General features: G+C 38.8%; 1 protein-coding gene across 3 annotated transcripts in view; it reads right to left on the minus strand.

The window, feature by feature from the left end:
• Window positions 1-1663: 1663 nt before the first annotated feature.
• LOC149312063 (SCY1-like protein 2) overlaps window positions 1664-22745 on the minus strand; it is a 40087-nt gene continuing 19005 nt past the window's right edge. For 2 of the 3 annotated variants that reach the window (XM_089523873.1, XM_089523871.1), the window contains 10 exons: window positions 16516-16527; window positions 16274-16396; window positions 15626-15739; window positions 13347-13479; window positions 12666-12784; window positions 11923-12023; window positions 10778-10841; window positions 10607-10696; window positions 8834-8953; window positions 1664-7371 (listed from right to left, as the gene is read on the minus strand). In XM_089523873.1, coding sequence (XP_089379999.1) covers window positions 6748-7371; window positions 8834-8953; window positions 10607-10696; window positions 10778-10841; window positions 11923-12023; window positions 12666-12784; window positions 13347-13479; window positions 15626-15739; window positions 16274-16396; window positions 16516-16527 — 1500 coding nt within the window. In that variant the 3' untranslated portion in view covers window positions 1664-6747. The remainder of the gene's footprint in view (window positions 7372-8833; window positions 8954-10606; window positions 10697-10777; window positions 10842-11922; window positions 12024-12665; window positions 12785-13346; window positions 13480-15625; window positions 15740-16273; window positions 16397-16515; window positions 16528-22745) is intronic. The other variant, XM_089523872.1, reaches the window with a different exon arrangement.

Genomic DNA, 22745 nt, shown 5'->3' on the forward strand with positions numbered 1-22745 from the left:
TGTTAACTTGAGTCTGTTTCATGTACTTCAAGCAGTATAATTTTGTACACATGCTATCCTCTTAACATTTCTGCTACAGAACCAGTACATGAAAAATTGTAAACACTTTTATCTTAACTACATTTTATTCTTTTATATGCAGTTTTAATATTGTAATAATTTAATTCTGTTTTAACGTAACACTTTTCTATGGTTATAACTGTACTGTTTTTAACCTTGTAAGCCCCTCTGAGACCCAGTTTTGGGAAAAGGGCAGGAAATAAATAAATAAATAAATAAAGTCTTACAAAGAACAATACTTGTTGAGATTCAGACTTTAAGTGAACATAAAACCCTGCAGCTGACACTAAATTTCAACATCTACACTAAATGGATAAATCTGTGGTAGAGGCTGTAGATCTCAGCAGCCTGTAAAAAGGGAGCATAATCTAATCCAGAAAATTGTTTTTAATCCAAAGCAAGAGAAAAATGTGGATTACAGGGAACCATTTTGTATTTCCAGAAGTGGAGGTCAGTCATTGCTATCTTGTTTCACAACACTACAACCATTATACTGAAACTGAACTACACACCTCAGAGCTACAACTAATAATCTACTTGCATGGATACTGTCCCAGTTTAACTAGTAACTGGGGGGGATGCTTATTTACATTTGGGCGCATATAAATAATTATCACTTGAAATAACTGATAAATGCAGAAATCTATAAGAATCACAATTGACTACAGCTGGTTTTAGACATGTAGATTAGAAGCATGTTTTATCAGTATTAATGAAACTTGCTAAATTGTGCATACTAAGCATAAACTCTAGCCCCTCACTTAAATATTATGCTGTGATGACATGTTTTGTTGTTGTGTACCTTTAAGTTGTTCTTGACGTACGGCAGCTATGGGGCGAATCTAGCACAGGACATTCTTGGCAAAATTTGTTCAGAAAGGGTTTGCCTTTGTCTCCTTATGATGCTCATGGTGTGACTTGCCTAAGTAGATTTCCATGTCCAAGCAGTAGCCCTGTCTAGACCTGTTTTCCAGAGCCATACTCCCAACACTCAGATCACTACACCATGCTGGTTTTTGGTGACATATTAGGGTACTCCCATTCTATTTACTTTATTTTGGATGTGCCATTTTTTTTTTAATTTTCCAAATTACTTGGGTATCTATCTATTTAGGTAACGTTTTCTTGTAATTTCATGTCAATGTGAATATCTTCTAAATTCAAAATAATGATATGAATTTTATTCAGGAATTAACAGTGTAAACAAAAAAGCATCACTTTCTGTTAGTTTACAATAGTTTACAACCAAGAACTAGGATGATCTATCAGCCCTCAAAACAACAACAAAACTGAAGGAGGTCATTGAAAAACCAAGATGAATCCAAAAGGGTCAGTATTTAAGAAAAGAAATTTCTCATTGATCCTGATGGAGGTCTGGAGGCAGCATCTCTGAGTACCTATAGATGGCTATATATTAACATTATGCCAGGTTCTATTTGTAGTAAAATTTCTCTGAGCAACTGTTGTTTTGCCATAAATTAGTAAACATCACCTACATCATCTACATCTGAATGGTATGACATGTTTCTTTTCTACTCACTAAGTTTACTGGTAAATTTTCACAGCTCGGAAGATATTTCACTCTCACCTGAAAAGCTGAAAATATGAAAAAGATCTTTATTTCAATAAAGGGACATCATTCAGGATTTCAAAACTACAGTAATTCATTCACAGTACAAAGTGGTAGGAATTTCTTGTAATCAGCACTGTACAGTATATGTATTTTAAGTATTACTAATTTGAAAAGTTGATATAAAGAATAATTTGTTTTGAAGAGCAGCAAAATCCAATAAACCAAAATAGAATTTCATGCTCCAACCGTTCTGCTGATCACAAACCACAGCAATACTAGTGTAATATTATCACCACTTTACACACAAGAATTTGAATGTCTAAACATAAAAATTGCCACTACTGAGTAGAGAGTCATTAAATATTTTGAATCAAGCCTGAGTTGAACACATATAAAGTCATTTTGATATACAACTTCCAACTTGGGAAATATATATACAATGTATACAATTTTCTGCATTTAATCACTTCAAGAATAACCTCAATTTTTACACATTTCTGTACAAACAACTGAATTGTTTTCAAACCTTAAATTAAAACCCAGGATTGGAAGTCAGAAAACTCTTCAGATAATCCTAGACTGATAGTCAATTTCATTTCCCATCACTAATCTAATGCATCTCAGTAGAGGGTAATGAAGTCCCAATCATATAATGCAAAAATCAGTATATTTTACATTGCCAAGAAAAGACAGGCTTAGGTAGCTTAGAATAACAGGGCAATCTTATGCATACACTCAGAAGTAAATCCTACTGAGTGTTGTGGGACATATTTGTGGGAAGTAAGTACACAAGTGCTATTTGTGTGATTTTGAACACTGGATTTTTTTAAAAAAAACACCTTCAACTGCACAAACTCATCTAAATAAGGAAAATATCTACTCTGGTTAAGTAAGTGTGACAGCCATGTCTTGCAAAGGTACAAATAATAATTTCTATGTGAACCACAACTATGGAAAGCTGTCAGTTGTCATGAACTGAGTCAATGGAATAGTCAATATAATTACCATTTACTAATATACAAATGACAACATGGCTAACTAGTTTTGTCTTACGATAAGACAATATACTCCACATGATTGGGGGGAAATGATCGGATTGCAATACTAATGAAATATTAGCATGATGAAATTTTACTGATGTGTGGTTTTTCACAAGTTAAACTTTCATGAACCATTATTGCTTTCCATCCAACTGACAGATTTCTGGATATATCTCTCCCTCTTTATGTTTTGTTTTAGGTTGTACAGTGCGTCCACATACGCTGAAAGCTGTGCGGGGAGAAGGGGCGGTATGTCCCATAGGGAAGAATGGGGCAAACCATTCATAGGTGGGATTTGCTTTACGCAGGGGAGTCCAGAACGGATCTCCCCACGTAAAGTAAAGGCACACTGTACACATCCTATTTATAATCTAGAAATAGCCACAAAGATTTTTACACACTTTAATGGGGGAAACCTTGAAAACGACCATAAACATACTTCTTCCTTTGAATGATGTTGTTTTCAATTCCCTTTGGGGAACTCTCTCATCTGAAAGGAAGTTACTGATGTATTTAATGGCCCATTTAAATCACTAAGATTTTAGCTCATGCTATATGAATAGGATTTGGCACATATAAAATGCAAATATGGAAGCACTTTTTTTAAAAAAAAACATCTTTTGCATCCATTTCAGAATCTTTATATTTCAAAGAATTTGACAAGTTGAAACTGGGCAAGATCTTACTTGCGTGAATTAAAATCATACATCAAGATAGAATTCATAAAGTGTACATTTTACAGTGTACAGTGTCATCAAGCATTGAGCCTTTCTTCACCTTAAATGCCTTTTCAGTCATCACTCTCATGCTAGTGGCAGCTGTTAAAGAGTCCTACAGGTGCTGAGATGAGTGTAAGTTTCCACTTACAATAAAAATGTGGCAGTGCTGATGTCATCAATATTAACTAGGACCGTACTAAGCCAATAGCAGCTCCTTGGTTCCATTCACTCTAAAGAAAAAAGTAATCTGCTATAAAAGCAGCTGTATGCATTCATAGGTCAGAGAGATTTTCATACTCTATTAGGAATCCAATTTCAATTATATGCACAACCTCTCTCTGAAGATTTGGCAACCTAAGGGAAGCTATGGAGGGTGAATATCTATCAGCAGATAAGTGAAGTGGTCTGCTTTTACCTGACAAGTATACACAACAAAGAATCTCAATTTTAAATGACTGAAGAAGAATCAATTTTAATAAAAGATTCATATGAAATCTAATGGACAGATAAGTTTACATGTGAAAGTTCATACAATTTCTTCTTCATTTCTTGCATCTTTCAAATTAGCAAATGTGCTGTTATAAGCAATGAAAGATTAACACAAATATGCTTTTAAAATGTTCATGTTGGCCAGACATGAAGTTTTTACCATTTAGATTATTTTTGGCTTACAGCCATAGAGGAAATCAACATGCTACTATTATTTAAAAAAAAAAAACTGACAAGACTATCATTGCCACAGTTTGGATCAAAGATTGGTATGGCCAAGTCTCCAAAGAAATAAGTGCAGACTGGCATTGACTAGCATAAAGAAATCTAAATAACCCCCTCAATGGGCATGATTCAGTGTTGTAAAAACAGTGGAATCCAGTAGAAGCAGGAATATGGTGAGTTTTCATTTATACTACAATATCTGCACACCTTAAAACTTGTACTAGAGTGCTAGAAAATCCTCTGGAACTAGATTTTTGGGCTGTCCAAGGGCTGCAAAAGGGAAGGAAGTTCTGCTCGATTGCAACTAAAGCACCATGGTGGAGTTAGGCCTATCTCTCTGATAGGTGAAAGGCTACACACCATCAATAAGGATGCTGGAACTTTTATAGTTATCTTGGTTCAAGGTAACCCCTATGTGTGGCAGTTCAGTTTTACCAGAAATCATTCACATTGTTGATTTTTTGTTTTTGTCGAAGCTTGCTTTCCACATAGCACAGGCATGTTCTGTCTTCAGTACTTCATGTCTAATTTTTTTTTAGCTTAATATCAGAAAAATGTTTATGAGCTACCAATGTAAAATTTGAAGTTTTTAGAGACCTGGAGACCATACGAGAAACTAGAAGTACACCTAACACATTTAATCGGCACAATTTTACACACAATTATGTAGCTAATTAAGCATACTTCAGTGAGAGTGTCAATGGTACATAAATAACACAAGTGTTTTTTTCTTTTAAAAAACACAATTTTATCACTGGTCCCAAAAATATAAAATAAAAATACTAAGGCAGCAGCTATAATATAAAGTTCTTAAGACACATTGAACATTATCACTGCTTAAAACTGGAAATATAATTTAACAAACTACAGCTGACATTTACAGCATAAGGCCCTTTGGTTACTTAAGCAGCAAATGAAAACAATTTAATCAGTGAAAGGCTTTGAAAAATAATGTGTGTAGGTATTTTGTAAAAAAGGTAGCCAAGTCTTTCCTTCTCAGGATAGCCACATATAGTCAAAGTATTATGTAAGAAAGGTCCCAAAAATCCTAGGGAAGAAATAGTTAAACCCCAGTAGAAATAGTAACAGGGAAAGGGAGAGGGAAAGTTTAACAGAGAAAGCCTAACATCCCACTCCTGTTAATCAGGCCACACTACTACTTCTTACTTGAGGAAACCTTTTTATATTTGGAGCAATACTTCAGCAGAATATGCAAAATGTTGCTCATTCCAAACAATTAAATGATCTTTCAAATAGCTCTAGTTTGGCCTGTAATTAAGCAATCTCCCCCAGAAGATGGTGATTTATTCATTTAATTTAAAGAAAGGCATTAGCATGTATCAAACAAATCCATAACAAGGATAAACTGTAGGGATGTCAAACACTCATTTTTGTCTTAGAAGTTAGCAGAAACTTTTATTGCCAATTTTCATACTATTAAGCCTCGACTTCCATATGATGGTAAATTTTGCTTCTGGGATAGTCTGGAAAAAACATCTTTTCATTAATTTGTACTTGTAATATTTTTGATGACTACATGTCAACTGTAAATCTAAGTATGATTAAGCAATTCCACATGTTTAACCAAGTCATTAAGATCATTGTGCCAGCAATGTGGCGTCTTTTGTAGGACCAGGTATTTTGTCATTATCAGTAGTAACTTATGCAACATGGAGCCGGAACAGACCAGCTCTAAAAGCTGGCTTCCTGGCAGCTTGGGGGCATGGCGTTTAGATGCCACACGCCCCTGAGATGTCTTGAAGCCACCCGGCTGCCCAGATGTGTTGCAGCTTCATGACACTCTGGTGCCGCAGTGTTTACATGCTGCTGGAGCTTCCTGAAGCTGCCATGGGGTTGCAGCAGGACAGGAAAAGGTGGCTTTTTACTGCCCCGAAAAGGAGTGGATCTTTGCCACTCCTTTTTCAGGTGGCTTCAAGGTAGATAGGGATTGTGGCCCTGATCCGTCGTTGAAAAAGGTGGCTTCAAGCTGCCCCTTCCGCCCATCTGTTTCACCCCATGGTCACCTTAACAGCATTTTAAGTGACAAGGAGTTCATTTCGCTGAAGAATATAACTCCCTTTCAAATATACCTTACTCTGTACTGAGGGAAATAAACAATATTAGCATTAAATCTTTTGTCTCGTGTTTAAATATATCTCCCTACTAATACATGCACCCAACTATAAATCATTCTATACCAAGAGGTATTTGTAACTCAATGTTATACCAAATTCAGACAGTACAAAATAAACAAGAAACCAGGATTCAGCACATATTGGAAATCTTGTGCATTTGATGAAACCAATAGCTTTCTGGCAATTACAACCTATCTATTTTTATTTGCAAGATGTTTATTTGTAACAGCACACAGTATTCAGAAAACAAATTCCTGATGTTGCAACGTATGCAGTCTCTAATTTTTCTGAGTACTTTCACTGATCTGACCTTAGAAACAGTGAAATTAGAGGAAAGGGACCACTTGGTGCCTACGAAATTTAAATGCGTAGGAAAATAAAGTGTATCACTAAGCCATCCTGGAAACTGCCCTTTTCTTGTCCAGTTTGCTAGATGAGTTTTCCTCAAATCAGCTTTTTATCATATATAAATATATATTAAATCAGCCTGCTCACAGTTACAACTATTACCCAAAGAGGTCTTTTAAGTCATTGCTAGCTGAGCTGCTGGTTGTCATGCTGTTTGCTGGCTGTGTAAAGTTTTGAGGATTAAAGAAAGGATTCCCCTGTAAACCAAAGCCAGATTGTCCCATTACATTCATCTGTGTTCCCAAAGTAGGACTGTTGGTACCTTGGGGAGGTACAAACTGGTTAATCCACTGGTTTGTTTTTTGTTGAGACAATTGATTCATACTAATTTTGGGTTTTTGAGGCCCAAACAGGCTATCTAAAGCAGACATATCAGGAGGCCTACTTTGCTGTACTGGTTGTGAAACTGTAGCTGTAGTGTTCACTGGAGAATAAGGTGTTATATTTGCGGCTGGCAACATGTTCATGTTGGCCATTCCAGCAATGCCAGTGTTACTGAAGAAATTCTGGCTTGAAGTGCCAACTGCCATGCCAAATCCAGAGGGCTGAAATCCTATATTAGCATTTAGTCCATTTCTCTTAGCACTTTCAGCAGGTGATGAAAATCCCATTCCAATGCCCACTGAAGAAAAACTACTTGAAGAAGAAACTTTAGGTTTGTTGACTGACTGATTGGTTAATGATACCATGTTCTCTCTCAAAGTATCAGTCAAGTCCTTTGTCTGCAAAACAGAAAACAACTGAAATTAAAATACTTAACAGCATTATCAACAGACTGCTATTAAAGAGATGGAAATGAACTAAAAACATTTTAGCAATCCATAGATGAGTTTACAACTGCAATCATATCTATATCCATAACAACATAACATGAACCTAAAACAAATATGTTTGGGGTTACCTTTCAATAGTAACCATCCTGATTAGGGTTTAGATCTCAGTTGAGTTAAAACAAAGAATCTACTGCCACCTTGAAGACTAGCCAATTCTATTTGGCATAAGCTTTTGTAGACTGCACGCAACTTTAAAATATGCTGTAGGCTGCAGTCCTCAAAAGATTATGCCAAATAAATTGTGTCACTAGATTCCTAATTGATGTTTACTACATAGATCCAACTTTGTGCAGAAGACCCAAGGGATAACTTTGGCACAAATTACCTTTTACCAGTCTGCCTAGTATAGGTATGACTCCCTCTGGACTTTGCTTTTCAAGCTCTGATAATCTCCAGAGCAGACAACTGTAACAAACTTTGTGAAACTTGTTTAGAAACTGTTGTTTATAAAACTGTTTAGAAATTACAACTGATACAACATATTGTACAATGGCACAAATACTTATGGTAGTTATAGTGGATTAGATCTAGACAAGTTTCTTGACTTTTAAGTCCTACTGAAATCTGCCTTAAAAAGTAGTAATCAAGACTCAACTATTTCAATGAAACAAGTACTGTACAACTAGTTTAGTCTAGTTCCAACAAACAGAACATACCTGCTATTCTGAAACAGCTGCACAATGTGCTGGTGCTTAGCTTTAAACCCCTTTAGGGCCTGAGTCTTCAATACCTGAAGAACTGCTTTCTCTCACAAGAACCTGCCATCATATACCAAGGCCCTTTCCCAGCTGCACCTGGCATTTTAGTTAACGACAGTAATGACCAATATAATTTGGGTTAGGATTGTGGCATTCCACCAAACTTGTTTAAATTCTAAAATGTCCACTTCTGGAAAAATTTTCTCAAGGAAATATTCCTGGTGCATACAGTTTCTTGCCAACAGGCCAAGTGCTTTTACTTTCTCAGATATTTTACAAAAAGTACTTGAAATATTTCTGTTCTGCTATTCGGATGCTTTTATTGTTTCTACTGCCTTTTTTGAAGTCCTCAGTTCACTCATCCAGACTTGAAGATCACAACTATTTGGATTCATATATGTAAATGTAAAATGAATATGCTTCCAAGTTATACAAAACAAAATATATCTTAGTAGCTTGTTCAAAGATATAGCTGTGTCAGTCTGTAGAATCAGTATGTAGAGATCTTGTTGCACCTTTGAGACTAACTAAAAGAAGTTGGCAGCATGAGCTTTCGTAGACTTGTTTACTTCTTCAGATGTTTTTGTTTAGTAGCTTGTTGTTATAGAGCCAGAGTTAACCATGAAAATTCCCTTCTGACATTGCAACCATACCTGTTTGACTGGAGCTGTAATTGCATGAGGCTGAGGTTTAAGTGGCTGTTGGCTTTTCAGTTTCTGTGCTTGTTCTTGTTCTTTTGCTAACTTTTGCTTCTCTTCAAGTGTAAGTGATCCCTGCAAAAGACTACACATCAGCAAAGCAACAAACACCTCAGAGATTCACATTTTGACTAGACCAGCCTTCCCCAATTTTGTGCGTTCCAGACATGTTGGAAATCAACACCCTTGTTGACTGAAGATTATGTGAGGAGTTTTCAAACACATCTGGAGAGCAACTTGAGGATGGCTGGAACACACTATCTCCAGGACAGCCTTCACACAGTGCCTTTGCCTCACCACTAAATTATACTACAACCATCTCCTAACAGAAACCCAAGTGCATGTGTCGGTTAGTCTTTTACACACATCTCAACTAGTTTATTTCTCCATATCATCACTCTAGTCTTTTTACATGTCCAATTTACTAGCTACTTCTCATCTATAGTCTCATCTGTTATTCCAGCTCTATCCTCTGTGCCAGGGTTTGCATATCAAGAGCAAACACACTGAAACAAATGAGAGTAAAACTAGTATCATTCATTTCAATCAATCTACTCAAGCATGGTTAATTTTCAACCTGACACAATATATATATATTTTTCATTTTCTGTCCTTTTTCACATCTTCCCCCATTTTGGATTGTGCTGGAGAAGAAAACATTTACATCTTTCTCCTGTCACAATGTCTTCCTTGTGCATCTCATCAGCTAGGGCTTTTTCAAACATTTGCTGAATTTCTCTCAGAATTTCAGTGAGCAATTGAAGTGTTGATTGTCTCCACTCTATGGCAATGCCTGTGTTACAGGAACCTGACTAAGGAAGAATAATGCTCGGATCTAGGTAACAATATTTTTCACTCCCTCTCCCATGCTGCCATTAACACAACAAATTTCATCCACAGTTGAAATATGTGATTTCATTTTTGTATACCACCCTTTATTATGTAAATTGTTTTGTGAACTTTTTAGTTTAAAAGCCTGTAGAAGTAAAGGATGAGGTGGAAAGCAGTTTCTTCCAAGGGCTCTGGTGAAAGGCCTGCTATGTTGGACTCTTCCTTCAACTATGATGAACCTACAGGGTACAGCAGAACAGAAGTTTGTCTACTTGCTCTGCTGAGAAGTCAGTTTCTTTGATCTCCTCCCCTACTTTCACATCATCATTCCTTTATTCTTTTATGTCCCCGACCCTTAGTTCAGGGACATGGTCAGGAATAATCCTATTTCTTTATTGTTCTATAATCTGCTCTGGGAAGTACTTTGACAGAAGAACAAAGTCAACATGTTTTAAATAAGTAAACAATTCAAAAGTTCTTTCAGTTATAACGGATTTCATGGCAAGAGGCATAAAACAATCTGACAAGAATTAGAACTAAATACTTTTTTTACATAAAATCTCAAAACATTCTAATTACTTCTGTTTAAAAAAAACAGGAGGCATTTCTCTCACACACACTTCAGCCTATTCCTAGCCCTTTTTCTATCTCTCTATCTTACATTAAGAGAAGGAAAAACAAACCTTTATAGTTCTGTTTTGAACTTACACAGCTCCTAATTGTCAACAGGAATCCAGACAAACAGAGCACTAGAAAACCAAAATCCATTTAAATCAGTCTTGATACATAGTCATAGAAGGCCAAGAGAGATCTAGATGGGAATTCAACCCTAAATAAGCTTACCTGTTATCTATCAAGAACTTATACTTCACATAATAACTTGTTATTAAAACTCACTTTTCTTTGATTTGTCAGCAGTCCATTCTCTTTACAGTCAGACCCACCAGTCAAAATATCTGTTCCTAGATTGGTAAACACCCTGTCAATCTGTTCAAATTAAAAACAAGAACTTTAAAAGTATCCAGTTTAATAAAATACTGCAATAATGCATTTAAGACAGTTTCTTACCTGATTGCCTGTGTTGCTACCTTTTTTTTCTTCAGGCATATTCATTTGATTTATATCCAAAGATCTGTAGCACAAAACTAGTTTCAGTAAGGTAAATAAAGTTAACCATTTCAGACATGAAAGCAACAATAATCCAGATTACATATTCCAAATTCTACCATGGTAACTAGTAAACTACTGCAATAAATATCTGATTCAGTATAGTAGGAATACGTACTTACATTACATTCTTAATGTACAAGTCACATGAAGCATGTGTAAAGGAACTTTTCTTTGTATAAATCCAATACATCTTATCAATTCCTAAATCCATAAATAAATATTGTCCAGAGTACAAACTAAATATTAACATAACAGTAATAAGAAAGAAAAAAGAAGTTGACGTCACTATACAATGAAACAATTAGAGGACACCTATGGAGGCTGAGTGAGCAAAGTCAGTAGAAGAAGAACCACCACATCCAAATTCTGCCAGGCTTGAGCTGGCTAAAAGCCGAAGGTAGGGCAGGTCAGGATTTTTGTTTGTTTGTTTGTTAGCTCCAAGGCTGGTGTGATTGTTTTCCTGCTTTGAGGGATGGGTTGCTAGACTCTACACATACAAGACCACTCCTGATATGAACAGGTAGTTATGTGATAAATAAATAGGCTACTATGTTGTTTCTATGGAAAAATCGTGTATTCCGTTCTTTTTAATTTGGGGGTGACCTTTTTTTAAGACAGGTAAGAATTAATAGGTTTTTTATTTTTTTAGACAAAAGTTCATCGAAAAATGATACAGGAGTATGAGGCTGTGAAACTTTCATACCCCTATATGCAACAAAAAATAATTTGGAGTGTAGACTTGGGTCTCATCTTAAAGACATCTCATTATGTATGCATACCCAAATGCAGGTATTCCAAAATCCAATTTTAAAAAAATCAAAATCTAAAACACTTCTGGTGCAAAGCTTTTAGTAGCTATTTATTGTAACAGAAGTTATAATAATTTCAGTTGAGATAGGTTTTCAATGGGAAAGAAATACTTTTGAACCTATTTAAAATCTGTAATACAAATGGGAAGTTTTCTAACAGGACAGAATAGTCATGTGAGAAGACAGCAAAATATTATCAATACACTATAAAGGCAATAAAGTATTCACACTTACTTTTGTTGTTCTTGCATGATATGGATTTGTTCAAGTTTGGTCTTATGTTCAGCTTCCAATCTGTTCAACATCTCTTTAATGACTGAAATGAAGGAATTAAACTAAAAAAGAAATATATTTTATATGAGCATAATTTTAAGAATTATCCTTTAGTCCTGAATATGTATCAAGAGAAATCAAAGCAAATGAATTGGCAAGACAACATCACATAAGGGACAGACTATAATTTACAGCAAAACCCTATTATTGCCTACACAGAAGTCAATCCTGCTAGCATTCAATGGAGAATAAAATTCTCTTTTCAGAAAACTGTCTTACATGTATGAAGAAAACATAAAAAGAGATTGGAATACCACTTCATCACCCTGTCCTGCCTTTTGTGGGCCCAGGGTATTAAGAGTAGGAAGAAAGTTATTTTCAACAATGGGATCAGAAGTGATACATTTCTACCAGCCAACAAAGATGGATTTTACATTTTTGTTGTGTGAATGTGAGAGAGACAGAGTAAGTGGTGGGGAGGGAGAGGAAGGAGACAACAGTGTCCAAAGTACACATGTAATTTAACAAGACCAATCAAATGCAATAGACAGCAGTAATGAAGTTTGGTTGTCACAGAAGGATATACGAACATCATACGTGACTAAATGTTGATTCCTTGTCTAAAGTAATTATTCTTAATACCCTTTTTTTGATGGAAGCTTCAATGAAATTAGCCATACATATGAGAGAAACAGTGAACCTACCTGGTTCAAATTAAGATTGTTCTCAATGCTAAGAGGAATCAGATGGGGCAGCACCTTTCCTGCTAGTTGTTCTTTTGTAATTCCCAGTTTTTTATGACTAAAGGTACATTTGTAGATACCTATTAAAAATATTTAATGATTTAGCTATTGATAGCAAACTATCACCATTATGAATTCTTTTGAATACAATTATCTATGAAGATTAAAATACACTTCTGTGCACACCTCATAAAACATATAATTTGCATTTCTCCTGAAGCAAAGGGATGTAGAAACAGAGACAGTTTCTGGTCTCAGTATGAACATTATTATTTATTTGTTTTTATCCCACCTTTCTCCCAAAATGGGACCCAAGGCGGCCAACATACATAAAACAACAATTAAAACTGTATAATTAAAATCATAAAAATATAAAAATTACAAATATAAGGTTTAAAACATACAAACAATCCAAGACCGACCCTCTCATCTCCCAATAAAACCAAGGAAGTCAATATAAGTCTTAACAGAGTTTGCCTGAACAAAAGCAACTCAGAAAAAAAACCTCTGAAACCTTTATACACTCGTCTCTATATAGTGTTCCATTATATGTAATTATTCACTTTAAAACCACACTACAACACCACACAGATTAATATGAAGAGAGTATATACAGACAGTACTAGAAAGAAAAGATGTTACCTAAAATTCCCATAAGGACTGCAGGCTCTTTGGAAGGAATTTGGTGCAAAAAAGGCAGAATATCATCAAGCACGAACCACTTATCCAAGTATTCCAAAATCTTTCCCAAGCAGACTAAGGAATTTACACGAACCTAAAAATACAGAAACAAACTCTCTAAAACTGAGATCTTACAAAAATAGAGAAAAAGCATTAAGTTTGATTGAACTCAGGGGTTTTTACTTTATAGAAAGCAGGTACAGTATGCCCGTGCCAACTGTGGACTTGCATCTGCGGATTTGAGCTTCTGTGGATGGCAAGCCCCAACTTTTTAAATGGGTATGAGTGCACGTGCACCATTGAAAACAATGGATTTGAGCATCTGCATTTTTTGCTATCTGCAGAGGGGTCTGGAACAGATCCCCTGCACATAGCAAGGGACTACTGTATAGGGTTTTACAAGCAGGCTCTCCCTTATCTGAAATTTTTGGAACCAGAGGTTTTTGGATTTCAGAGTTTTTTGGATTTTTGAATAGTTGCATATGCATAATGAGATATCTTGAAGATGGCACCCAAGTCTAAACATGAAATTCATTTGTGTTTCATATACACTTTATACACATAGTCTGAAGTTAATTTTATGACAATATTTTTAAAAAAAATTTTGTGCATGCAACAAAGTCTATATAGACTGAAGTATCAAAAAGCAAAGGTGTCACTATCTCAGTGGACTACTTTGGATTTTAGAATTCCAGATAATGGAGACCCAATCTATACAATAAAAAATATACAAGTAACAATGGTAACCTATGACACATTTCTTCAGAACAGTGTGACGTTAAGATCAATTACACCTATAGAAAACAACAATTCTAATGTCTGTGTAAACAAAGAGCTTCAGCACAAACCAATAACCATGTGCCAATTTCTCTTCCTCTACCCTCATAGTGCTGTGAAGGCACAACATATTTAATTCTATCTTTCAGCTCAGTAAAAGATAATCTAACACATGAAAAAAATCAATTATTGTTATGGTTTAAATATTTTAAAACAATATTTGAAAACAATTAAATGACCAAACAGAAATTAACAGAAATATAATAACCACCAACACTGAAAACACAAGACCTGCTTAATCTAATAGTATTAGCATTTAATACAAGTCATCAAAGGTTTGCTGTTGCCGTGTGCCTTCAAGTCATTTCCAACTTATTGCGACCCTAAGGCTATCACAGATATCACAGGATATTCCTTGGCAAGATCTGTTAAGAGCAGACTTTGCCTCTGAGGCTGAGAGAATATGATTTGCCATAGGTCACTCAGGGGGTTTCCAAAGTTATAATCCTGTGTTCAAAATGCTACACCACACTGGCTCTCTATCTAATGTTTAGTAAACATAAAAGGTTTTAATTTGTAACCTGAACTCAACAGTGCAGGTGCTTGTTGATTACCAATGAGCAGGGAGTTTCAAAATCTGGGTTACTGTTTTTGTAGGAAAAAATTCTCCACTAACCATGCATCTCATTTCTAAAAAATGGATGAAAGTGGAAGAATAACATGAAAGTAGCTTCATATTTTAAAATAAATGTTATTGTGATTACATGGTTACAATCAAAATATAACTAAGACCTTTCAATTCAGACACGAAAAATGGTAACATATGTGCCAATTGGTACAAGTTCGGCATATATTTTTTTCTTGCAGAGGCATACCATGTAGCAGATAATGATTGGAAGAAATGATTCCCTGTTCAGCCATGAAATCCACTGGGTGTCCTTGGGCAAGTCACATACTCTCGGCTTCAGGGGAAGGCAATGGCAAAACTTCTTCTGAACAAATCTTGCTAGGAAAACCCCATGATAGCTTCACCTTAGGATCACCATAAGTTGGAAATGACATGAAGGCAAACTAAAAGATTGTATGTACAGCGCTGTGTAAATTTACAGCGCTTTATTATTATTATTATTAATCTTTATTTATAAACAGCAAGAACAATGGGAAGATTCACAATGGAACATTAAGTCCATCACATCCCATGGTTTAAAATTATTTATCTATTCTGAATTAGCTTGTGAACAGCAGTGGTTCACTGTGGTTAGGGAATTAATATCATGACATCACAATGGAAGACATGTTTCAGAAGGGAAAGCATATCAGGGTAATGCTCTTTTAGCTTTTAGAATTTTGATTCCCCTGTAAGACATATTATTTTCAAAATGAAACATAATTTGCAATTAAAAAACCTGTAAAAAAGAAAGTAAAATCAGCAAAATAGTTTCCACAAACATTAGTTAACTTACAGCAAGAGATGATGTTTGTAAACATGCATTTTTAATTCTTGGTATCAAAGAATTTTTCATTGATGGATAATCTATGAGGTTGGCAAATGTAGGAATTATGTTTAAGCAGAGTTCCTGCAAATGAAGGTACCACAATTATCACAGACAAAGCAGTATGCAGTTTCACATTTTTTAAAAAAGTTCAATCTGTCATTCCCTTGCCCCACATACTATTTTGTTTACACAAATGTATATCTCAGCTTCCTAAGGAGTTCAAGCACCTATCAATAATTTAAAATATCATAACGTAAAAACTGTATCATTATTTAAACCAAGACATAGGAACAAATGGCTTTCTATAGGCTGCTGGACTACAAAAACCATCATGCCCCACCACTTGCTAGGAACTACAACGCCCAGAGGGGCAGTAGTTTCCCAATATTAATTTAGAACAAGATGCAGACATGATATGTCCACAGTGTAGGAAAATCACTATTATTGACACCACTAAAGTATTTATGTAGTAACAAAATATCCAAAAGTCTAGAAACTTTATTCAAAGAAAGGCTATACCCTTCTCTCTTGTTAAAAAAAGACAAGCTTGATGAACTTCAAATTAGTGGTCATTTACAGCTATAGAGTTGATTTTTAAAAAAGAAGTTACCAGACCTGTATCTGAATTGAAGGTGCTTCTAAGGCTCTATAAACCATCGGCAGAACACTGTTCTTTATTTCATCTGGAGGTGTTTTGGTGAGTAGCAAATCCATTTTTTGAAGAAATATCAACAGAATCTGTTTAAGAAATCCAGTATTTACATGTTCAAATAATTTGTTATTGTTTTCAGGGTAATATTTCTTATTAAATTATGTGCTGAAATATGAATGTAAACACAATAAATGCATACACTCACCATGTTGCTAGCCTGTAAGCATGGAAAACAAGAACATCTTGGCATTATCTTTATTTTAATATACAAGTCATAGAGGTGTACTGATGGATTATTAACACAGTGAAGTACACCTATAAAGCACAATATGCTAGACTAACAAACAGCAATTCTACCAAGATGGTAAGAATCCAAGTGCAGTCCCAAGACTATATTGCAATTCTGACTTTTCACTAATGGCCAAATGGGCACTTCTTATATTCATCTGAACTATACCTAGCACATTACATTATGAAGATGGTAGAACTGAATACATTTTTAGACTGGGTACATTTATGAAGGTATAATTGCTTAAGCTTTTCATTTCAGCGTTCCAATGGAGCACAGTGGTTGTAAAATATGACTAAGAAAAGAAAAGTAGAAAGGCTTATGGCACAATGGCAGTTAGGCCCTGTTGAGCTGAACACGGACACTATACTTTTATTGATGCAGCCTAAAATTGCATTGGCCTTTTTAGCTGCTGCATCACACTGTTAACTCATGTTCAACTTGTGGCCTACTTGGACTCCTAGATCCCTTTCACATGTAGTTTCATTCAGCCAGGTGTCCCCAATCCTATATCTGTGCATTTTATTTTTCCGCCCTAAGCGCAGTACCTTACATTTCTGTGTGTTGAATCTCATTTTGTTAGCTTTGGCCCAGCTTTCTAGTCTATTCAGGTCATTTTCAATTTTGATCCTGTCCTCTGGAGTATTAGCTATTCTTCCTAATTCCTCCTGATCAAGATATATAAAACCAACTACACTGGTACCCCGGGATACGAAAGGACCGGGTTACGAAATATTCGGGATACGAAAAAAGCGGCTTGTAAAAAGCTGTCCCGGGTTACGAAAGATTCTTCGGGTTACGCAATCCTTTTCGGCGCGAAATTCAAAAGATGCAAACTGCAGCGATAGGCTTTCCAGGGATTTAAAGGGCTAACGGCTAACCCAGGGGGCTGGGTTAGGGGTTAGCTTGGGCGCGAATTTTGAATTTCGTTAGCAGCAGTGATTGGCTTGCGAAATCAAGCTGATCAACTGTATTGGCTAACGAAATTGGGGGGGGTGGCCTGGCTTGAGGTACAAAAGCCGGCTTCCATCGATCTGCTCCTTTGTCTGGCCCTGTGGACTGTGTGAGGAAGAGTTGATATTTTGAGCTCTGACTCTTGGGTTCACTTGCGGTTCGGACTTTGCCTGGCTTTGGACTTTTGCTGCCTTTGCCAGGTGTATCTTCGGATCAAGACCGGCCATCAGGAATTTCTCTACAGGTAGGTTGATGGATTTTTACCTTCTTCTTGTGGGGTGGGGTGGGCTGAGACAGTGTGACCATGCTTTTGCTCTGGGGTGCTGGGGTGCTGTTGTTTTTTTTTAAATTTTTTTAATTTTTTTTTAATTTTTATTTTTTTTATTTTTATTTTTTTGGTGTTTTCAAAGTGTGGATTGTGGGTTTTGCTACACTACTGGCATGTTCAGATTTGTGGATGATGGGCTAGAGCTGCTGGGTTGCATTTTTGGGGTTTTTTTGCTGTTTGGGTAACATGCTCTGATGTGTGGATGATGGGTTAGAGCTGCTGGGTTGCTTTTTTGGGGGTTTTTTGCTGTTTGGGTAACATGCTCTGATGTGTGGATGATGGGTTAGAGCTGCTGGGTTGCATTTTTGGGGGTTTTTTGCTGTTTGGGTAACATGCTCTGATGTGTGGATGATGGGTTAGAGCTGCTGGGTTGCTTTTTTGGGGGGGTTTTGCTGTTTGGGTAACATGCTCTGATGTGTGGATGATGGGTTAGAGCTGCTGGGTTGCATTTTTGGGGGTTTTTTGCTGTTTGGGTAACATGCTCTGATGTGTGGATGATGGGTTAGAGCTGCTGGGTTGCTTTTTTGGGGGGCTTTTGCTGTTTGGGTAACATGCTCTGATGTGTGGATGATGGGTTAGAGCTGCTGGGTTGCATTTTTGGGGGTTTTTTGCTGTTTGGGTAACATGCTCTGATGTGTGGATGATGGGTTAGAGCTGCTGGGTTGCTTTTTTGGGGGGTTTTTGCTGTTTGGGTAACATGCTCTGATGTGTGGATGATGGGTTAGAGCTGCTGGGTTGCATTTTTGGGGTTTTTTGCTGTTTGGGTAACATGCTCTGATGTGTGGATGATGGGTTAGAGCTGCTGGGTTGCTTTTTTGGGGGGTTTTTGCTGTTTGGGTAACATGCTCTCATGTGTGGATGATGGGTTAGAGCTGCTGGGTTGCTTTTTTGGGGGGTTTTTGCTGTTAGTGTGGCATGCTCTGATGTGTGGATGATGGGTTAGAGCTGCTGGGTTGCTTTTTTGGGGTTTTTTTGCTGTTTGGGTAACATGCTCTCATGTGTGGATGATGGGTTAGAGCTGCTGGGTTGCTTTTTTGGGGGTTTTTTGCTGTTTGGGTAACATGCTCTGATGTGTGGATGATGGGTTAGAGCTGCTGGGTTGCTTTTTTGGGGTTTTTTTGCTGTTTGGGTAACATGCTCTGATGTGTGGATGATGGGTTAGAGCTGCTGGGTTGCTTTTTTGGGGTTTTTTTGCTGTTTGGGTAACATGCTCTGATGTGTGGATGATGGGTTAGAGCTGCTGGGTTGCTTTTTTGGGGGGGTTTTGCTGTTTGGGTAACATGCTCTCATGTGTGGATGATGGGTTAGAGCTGCTGGGTTGCTTTTTTGGGGGGGTTTTGCTGTTTGGGTAACATGCTCTCATGTGTGGATGATGGGTTAGAGCTGCTGGGTTGCTTTTTTGGGGGGTTTTTGCTGTTTGGGTAACATGCTCTCATGTGTGGATGATGGGTTAGAGCTGCTGGGTTGCTTTTTTGGGGTTTTTTTGCTGTTTGGGTAACATGCTCTCATGTGTGGATGATGGGTTAGAGCTGCTGGGTTGCTTTTTTGGGGGTTTTTTGCTGTTTGGGTAACATGCTCTGATGTGTGGATGATGGGTTAGAGCTGCTGGGTTGCTTTTTTGGGGGGTTTTTGCTGTTAGTGTGGCATGCTCTGATGTGTGGATGATGGGTTAGAGCTGCTGGGTTGCTTTTTTGGGGTTTTTTTGCTGTTTGGGTAACATGCTCTGATGTGTGGATGATGGGTTAGAGCTGCTGGGTTGCTTTTTTGGGGGTTTTTTGCTGTTTGGGTAACATGCTCTCATGTGTGGATGATGGGTTAGAGCTGCTGGGTTGCTTTTTTGGGGGTTTTTTGCTGTTTGGGTAACATGCTCTGATGTGTGGATGATGGGTTAGAGCTGCTGGGTTGCTTTTTTGGGGTTTTTTTGCTGTTTGGGTAACATGCTCTGATGTGTGGATGATGGGTTAGAGCTGCTGGGTTGCTTTTTTGGGGTTTTTTTGCTGTTTGGGTAACATGCTCTGATGTGTGGATGATGGGTTAGAGCTGCTGGGTTGCTTTTTTGGGGGGGTTTTGCTGTTTGGGTAACATGCTCTCATGTGTGGATGATGGGTTAGAGCTGCTGGGTTGCTTTTTTGGGGGGTTTTTGCTGTTTGGGTAACATGCTCTCATGTGTGGATGATGGGCTTCATTTGCTGCTTTGATTTCTTCATGGCTGTGCTGTTTTCAAAGTGTGGTGTGAGACTTTTAACACTTTGGCTATGGTCACATGTGGCCAGAGACTCTCACCATAGGGTTGCATTTTCAGATTTTGGGTTTCTGGCCTATGGGCTTGTGTTCTTGTGTGCTTTGGCCATGGCTGTGATGATTTGAGAGTGTGTGGTGGGACTTTTGCAAGTTTGGGCCAGAGAGTGTGACCATGGGGGTGGGGGTGGTTTCCAATTGTGGCTTTTGCTCAGTGCCTGTTCCTTTTGTCCTTTTTAGGCTTGAGCTACAGTATGGCTCCCAAGCCAAGCGGTGAGAAGAAGAAGAGGGCTCCCTTGTCCTTGGAGGACAAGAAGGACATCATTGCCAAGCACGAGAGGGGCGTGCGCTTGGTGGACATTGCCAAGGAGTATGGACGCAACCCATCGACGATTGGCACTGTCCTCAAGCAGAAGGAGGCCATCAGAGCTGTTGTGGCTCCAGCGAAAGGCGTGACGACCATCGCCAAGCAGAGGACACCGAAGCATGAGGAGATGGAGCGCCTGCTTCTCCTCTGGATCAAGGAAAAGGAGCGAGTCGGGGACACTGTGACCACCTCGGTCATCTGCGAGAAGGCCACCGCCATCTACGAAGACCTGGCCAGCAAGGAGGCAGGCGAAGGAACTTCTTCGCAGGAGGAGCCAGCCACCCCGGACTTCAAAGCATCACGTGGCTGGTTCGACAGGTTCAAGAGGAGGACCGGGATCCACTCTGTCGTCCGTCACGGCGAGGCGTCCAGCGCAGACCACCAGGCCGCTGAAGCATTCGTCGTCGCGTTCAAGGCCATGGTGGAGGAGGAAGGCTACGTCCCGCAGCAAGTCTTCAACTGCGACGAGACGGGCCTCTTCTGGAAGAAGATGCCTCGCCGCACCTACATCACCCAGGAGGAGAGGAGACAGCCAGGCCACAAGCCAATGAAGGACCGCTTCACACTTGCGTTGTGTGCCAATGCCAGCGGGGACTGTAAGGTCAAGCCCCTGTTGGTGTACCACTCCGAGAATCCCAGGGCGTTCAAGGCACACAACATCCAGAAGGACAGGTTGCCAGTGATGTGGCGCTCCAATGGCCGCGCATGGGTGACACGCCTCCTTTTCGTCGAGTGGATCAACAGTGTCTTCGCCCCGACAGTGAAGCGGTACCTGGAGGAAGAAGATTTGCCCCTGAAGTGCCTCCTCCTCTTGGACAATGCTCCTGCGCACCCGCATGGCCTGGAGAAGGACATCCTCGCGGAGTTCTCCTTCATCAAGGTCCAGTTTCTGCCACCCAACACGACCTCCCTCTTGCAACCCATGGACCAGCAGGTGATCGCCAACTTCAAGAAGCTGTACACCAAGCACCTCTTCAAGCGTTGCTTCGATGTGACCGAGAGCACACAGCTGACCCTTCGTGAGTTCTGGAAGCAGCATTTTGACATTGTGGTGTGCTTAAAGATGGTGGACTTGGCCTGGCAGGCGATCACCAGGCGCAACCTGATTGCTGCGTGGAGGAAGCTGTGGCCTGATGCTTCTTCCTTGGAAGGGTCACAGTCCGAGGGTGCTGAGCCAGGTGAAGAGGAAGAGGTGCACGAGATCGTCTCCATCGCGAGGTCCCTGGGACTCGACGTGGACAACGAGGACGTGGAGGAACTCATCGAGGAGCACAACGAGGACCTGACAACAGAGGACCTGAAGGCCTTGGCGGCGATGCAACACTCGGCCGTGGATGAAGACGTGCTCCATTTCGACAGGGGCCAGGAGGAGGAGGCTGCGGGGGCATCTCTGCCAACGGCAGAAATTAAAGACATTTTGCGGCAATTCCACAATGTGGCTTCCTTTGTGGAGAAGCACCACCCTGAGCAGGTGCTCACCAGCCATGCCATTGCCCATTTTGATAATGTCTGCCTTAGCCATTTTAAGAACCTGCTTAAGGGCCGGCAAAAGCAGACATCCTTGGACCAGTTCTTCCCTAGAGCGGGAGAACCGTCTTCCAAGAAGGCAAAAGGTGACCCTTAAAAAAAAGGTGACCCTTAAAAAAAACACCAAATTCTTTTTAAAAAAATGGTTAACTTTGTTAAATTGGTGGCATTGGCTAAATTGGCTGAATTGGTTAAATTGCTTGAATTGGCTAAATTGGCTGAATTGGTTAAATTGCTTGAATTGGCTAAATTGGCTGAAGTGGTGAAATTGCTTGAATTGGCTGAAGTGGTTAAATTGCTTGAATTGGTTTAAATTTGGCTTTTTGGGCTGCCCCTCTCCTCCTCCTCCTCCTCCTGCCTCACTCCGAGATGCCAGGACCAGATGCCAAGACCAGCAAAGATAAGAAAAACACTTTTGTACTGTATGGTCATGGGTGTGATGATTTGAGAGTGTGGGATGTGAGGTTTGCATGTTTGGCCTTGATTTGATGTGGGCCAGAGAGTGTGACCATGGGGTGGCATGTTCAGATTTGGGTTTTCTGGCCTTTGAGTTTGGGTTCTGGGGTGGTTTGGTCATGGCTGTGATGTTTTCAAAGTGTGAGATGTGTTTGGCCTTGATTTGATGTGGGCCAGAGAGTGTGACCATGGGGTTCCTTTTTTAGATTTGTGGTTGCTTTGGTCATGGCTGTGATGATTTGAGAGCAGCTCCTCCTCCTCCTTCCCCTGCCTCAC

The sequence above is a fragment of the Sceloporus occidentalis genome, unplaced genomic scaffold (genome assembly GCF_023333645.1).
Source record: "Sceloporus occidentalis isolate IW3139 unplaced genomic scaffold, rSceOcc1.0.p SCAF_5, whole genome shotgun sequence".
Taxonomy (NCBI): domain Eukaryota; kingdom Metazoa; phylum Chordata; class Lepidosauria; order Squamata; family Phrynosomatidae; genus Sceloporus; species Sceloporus occidentalis.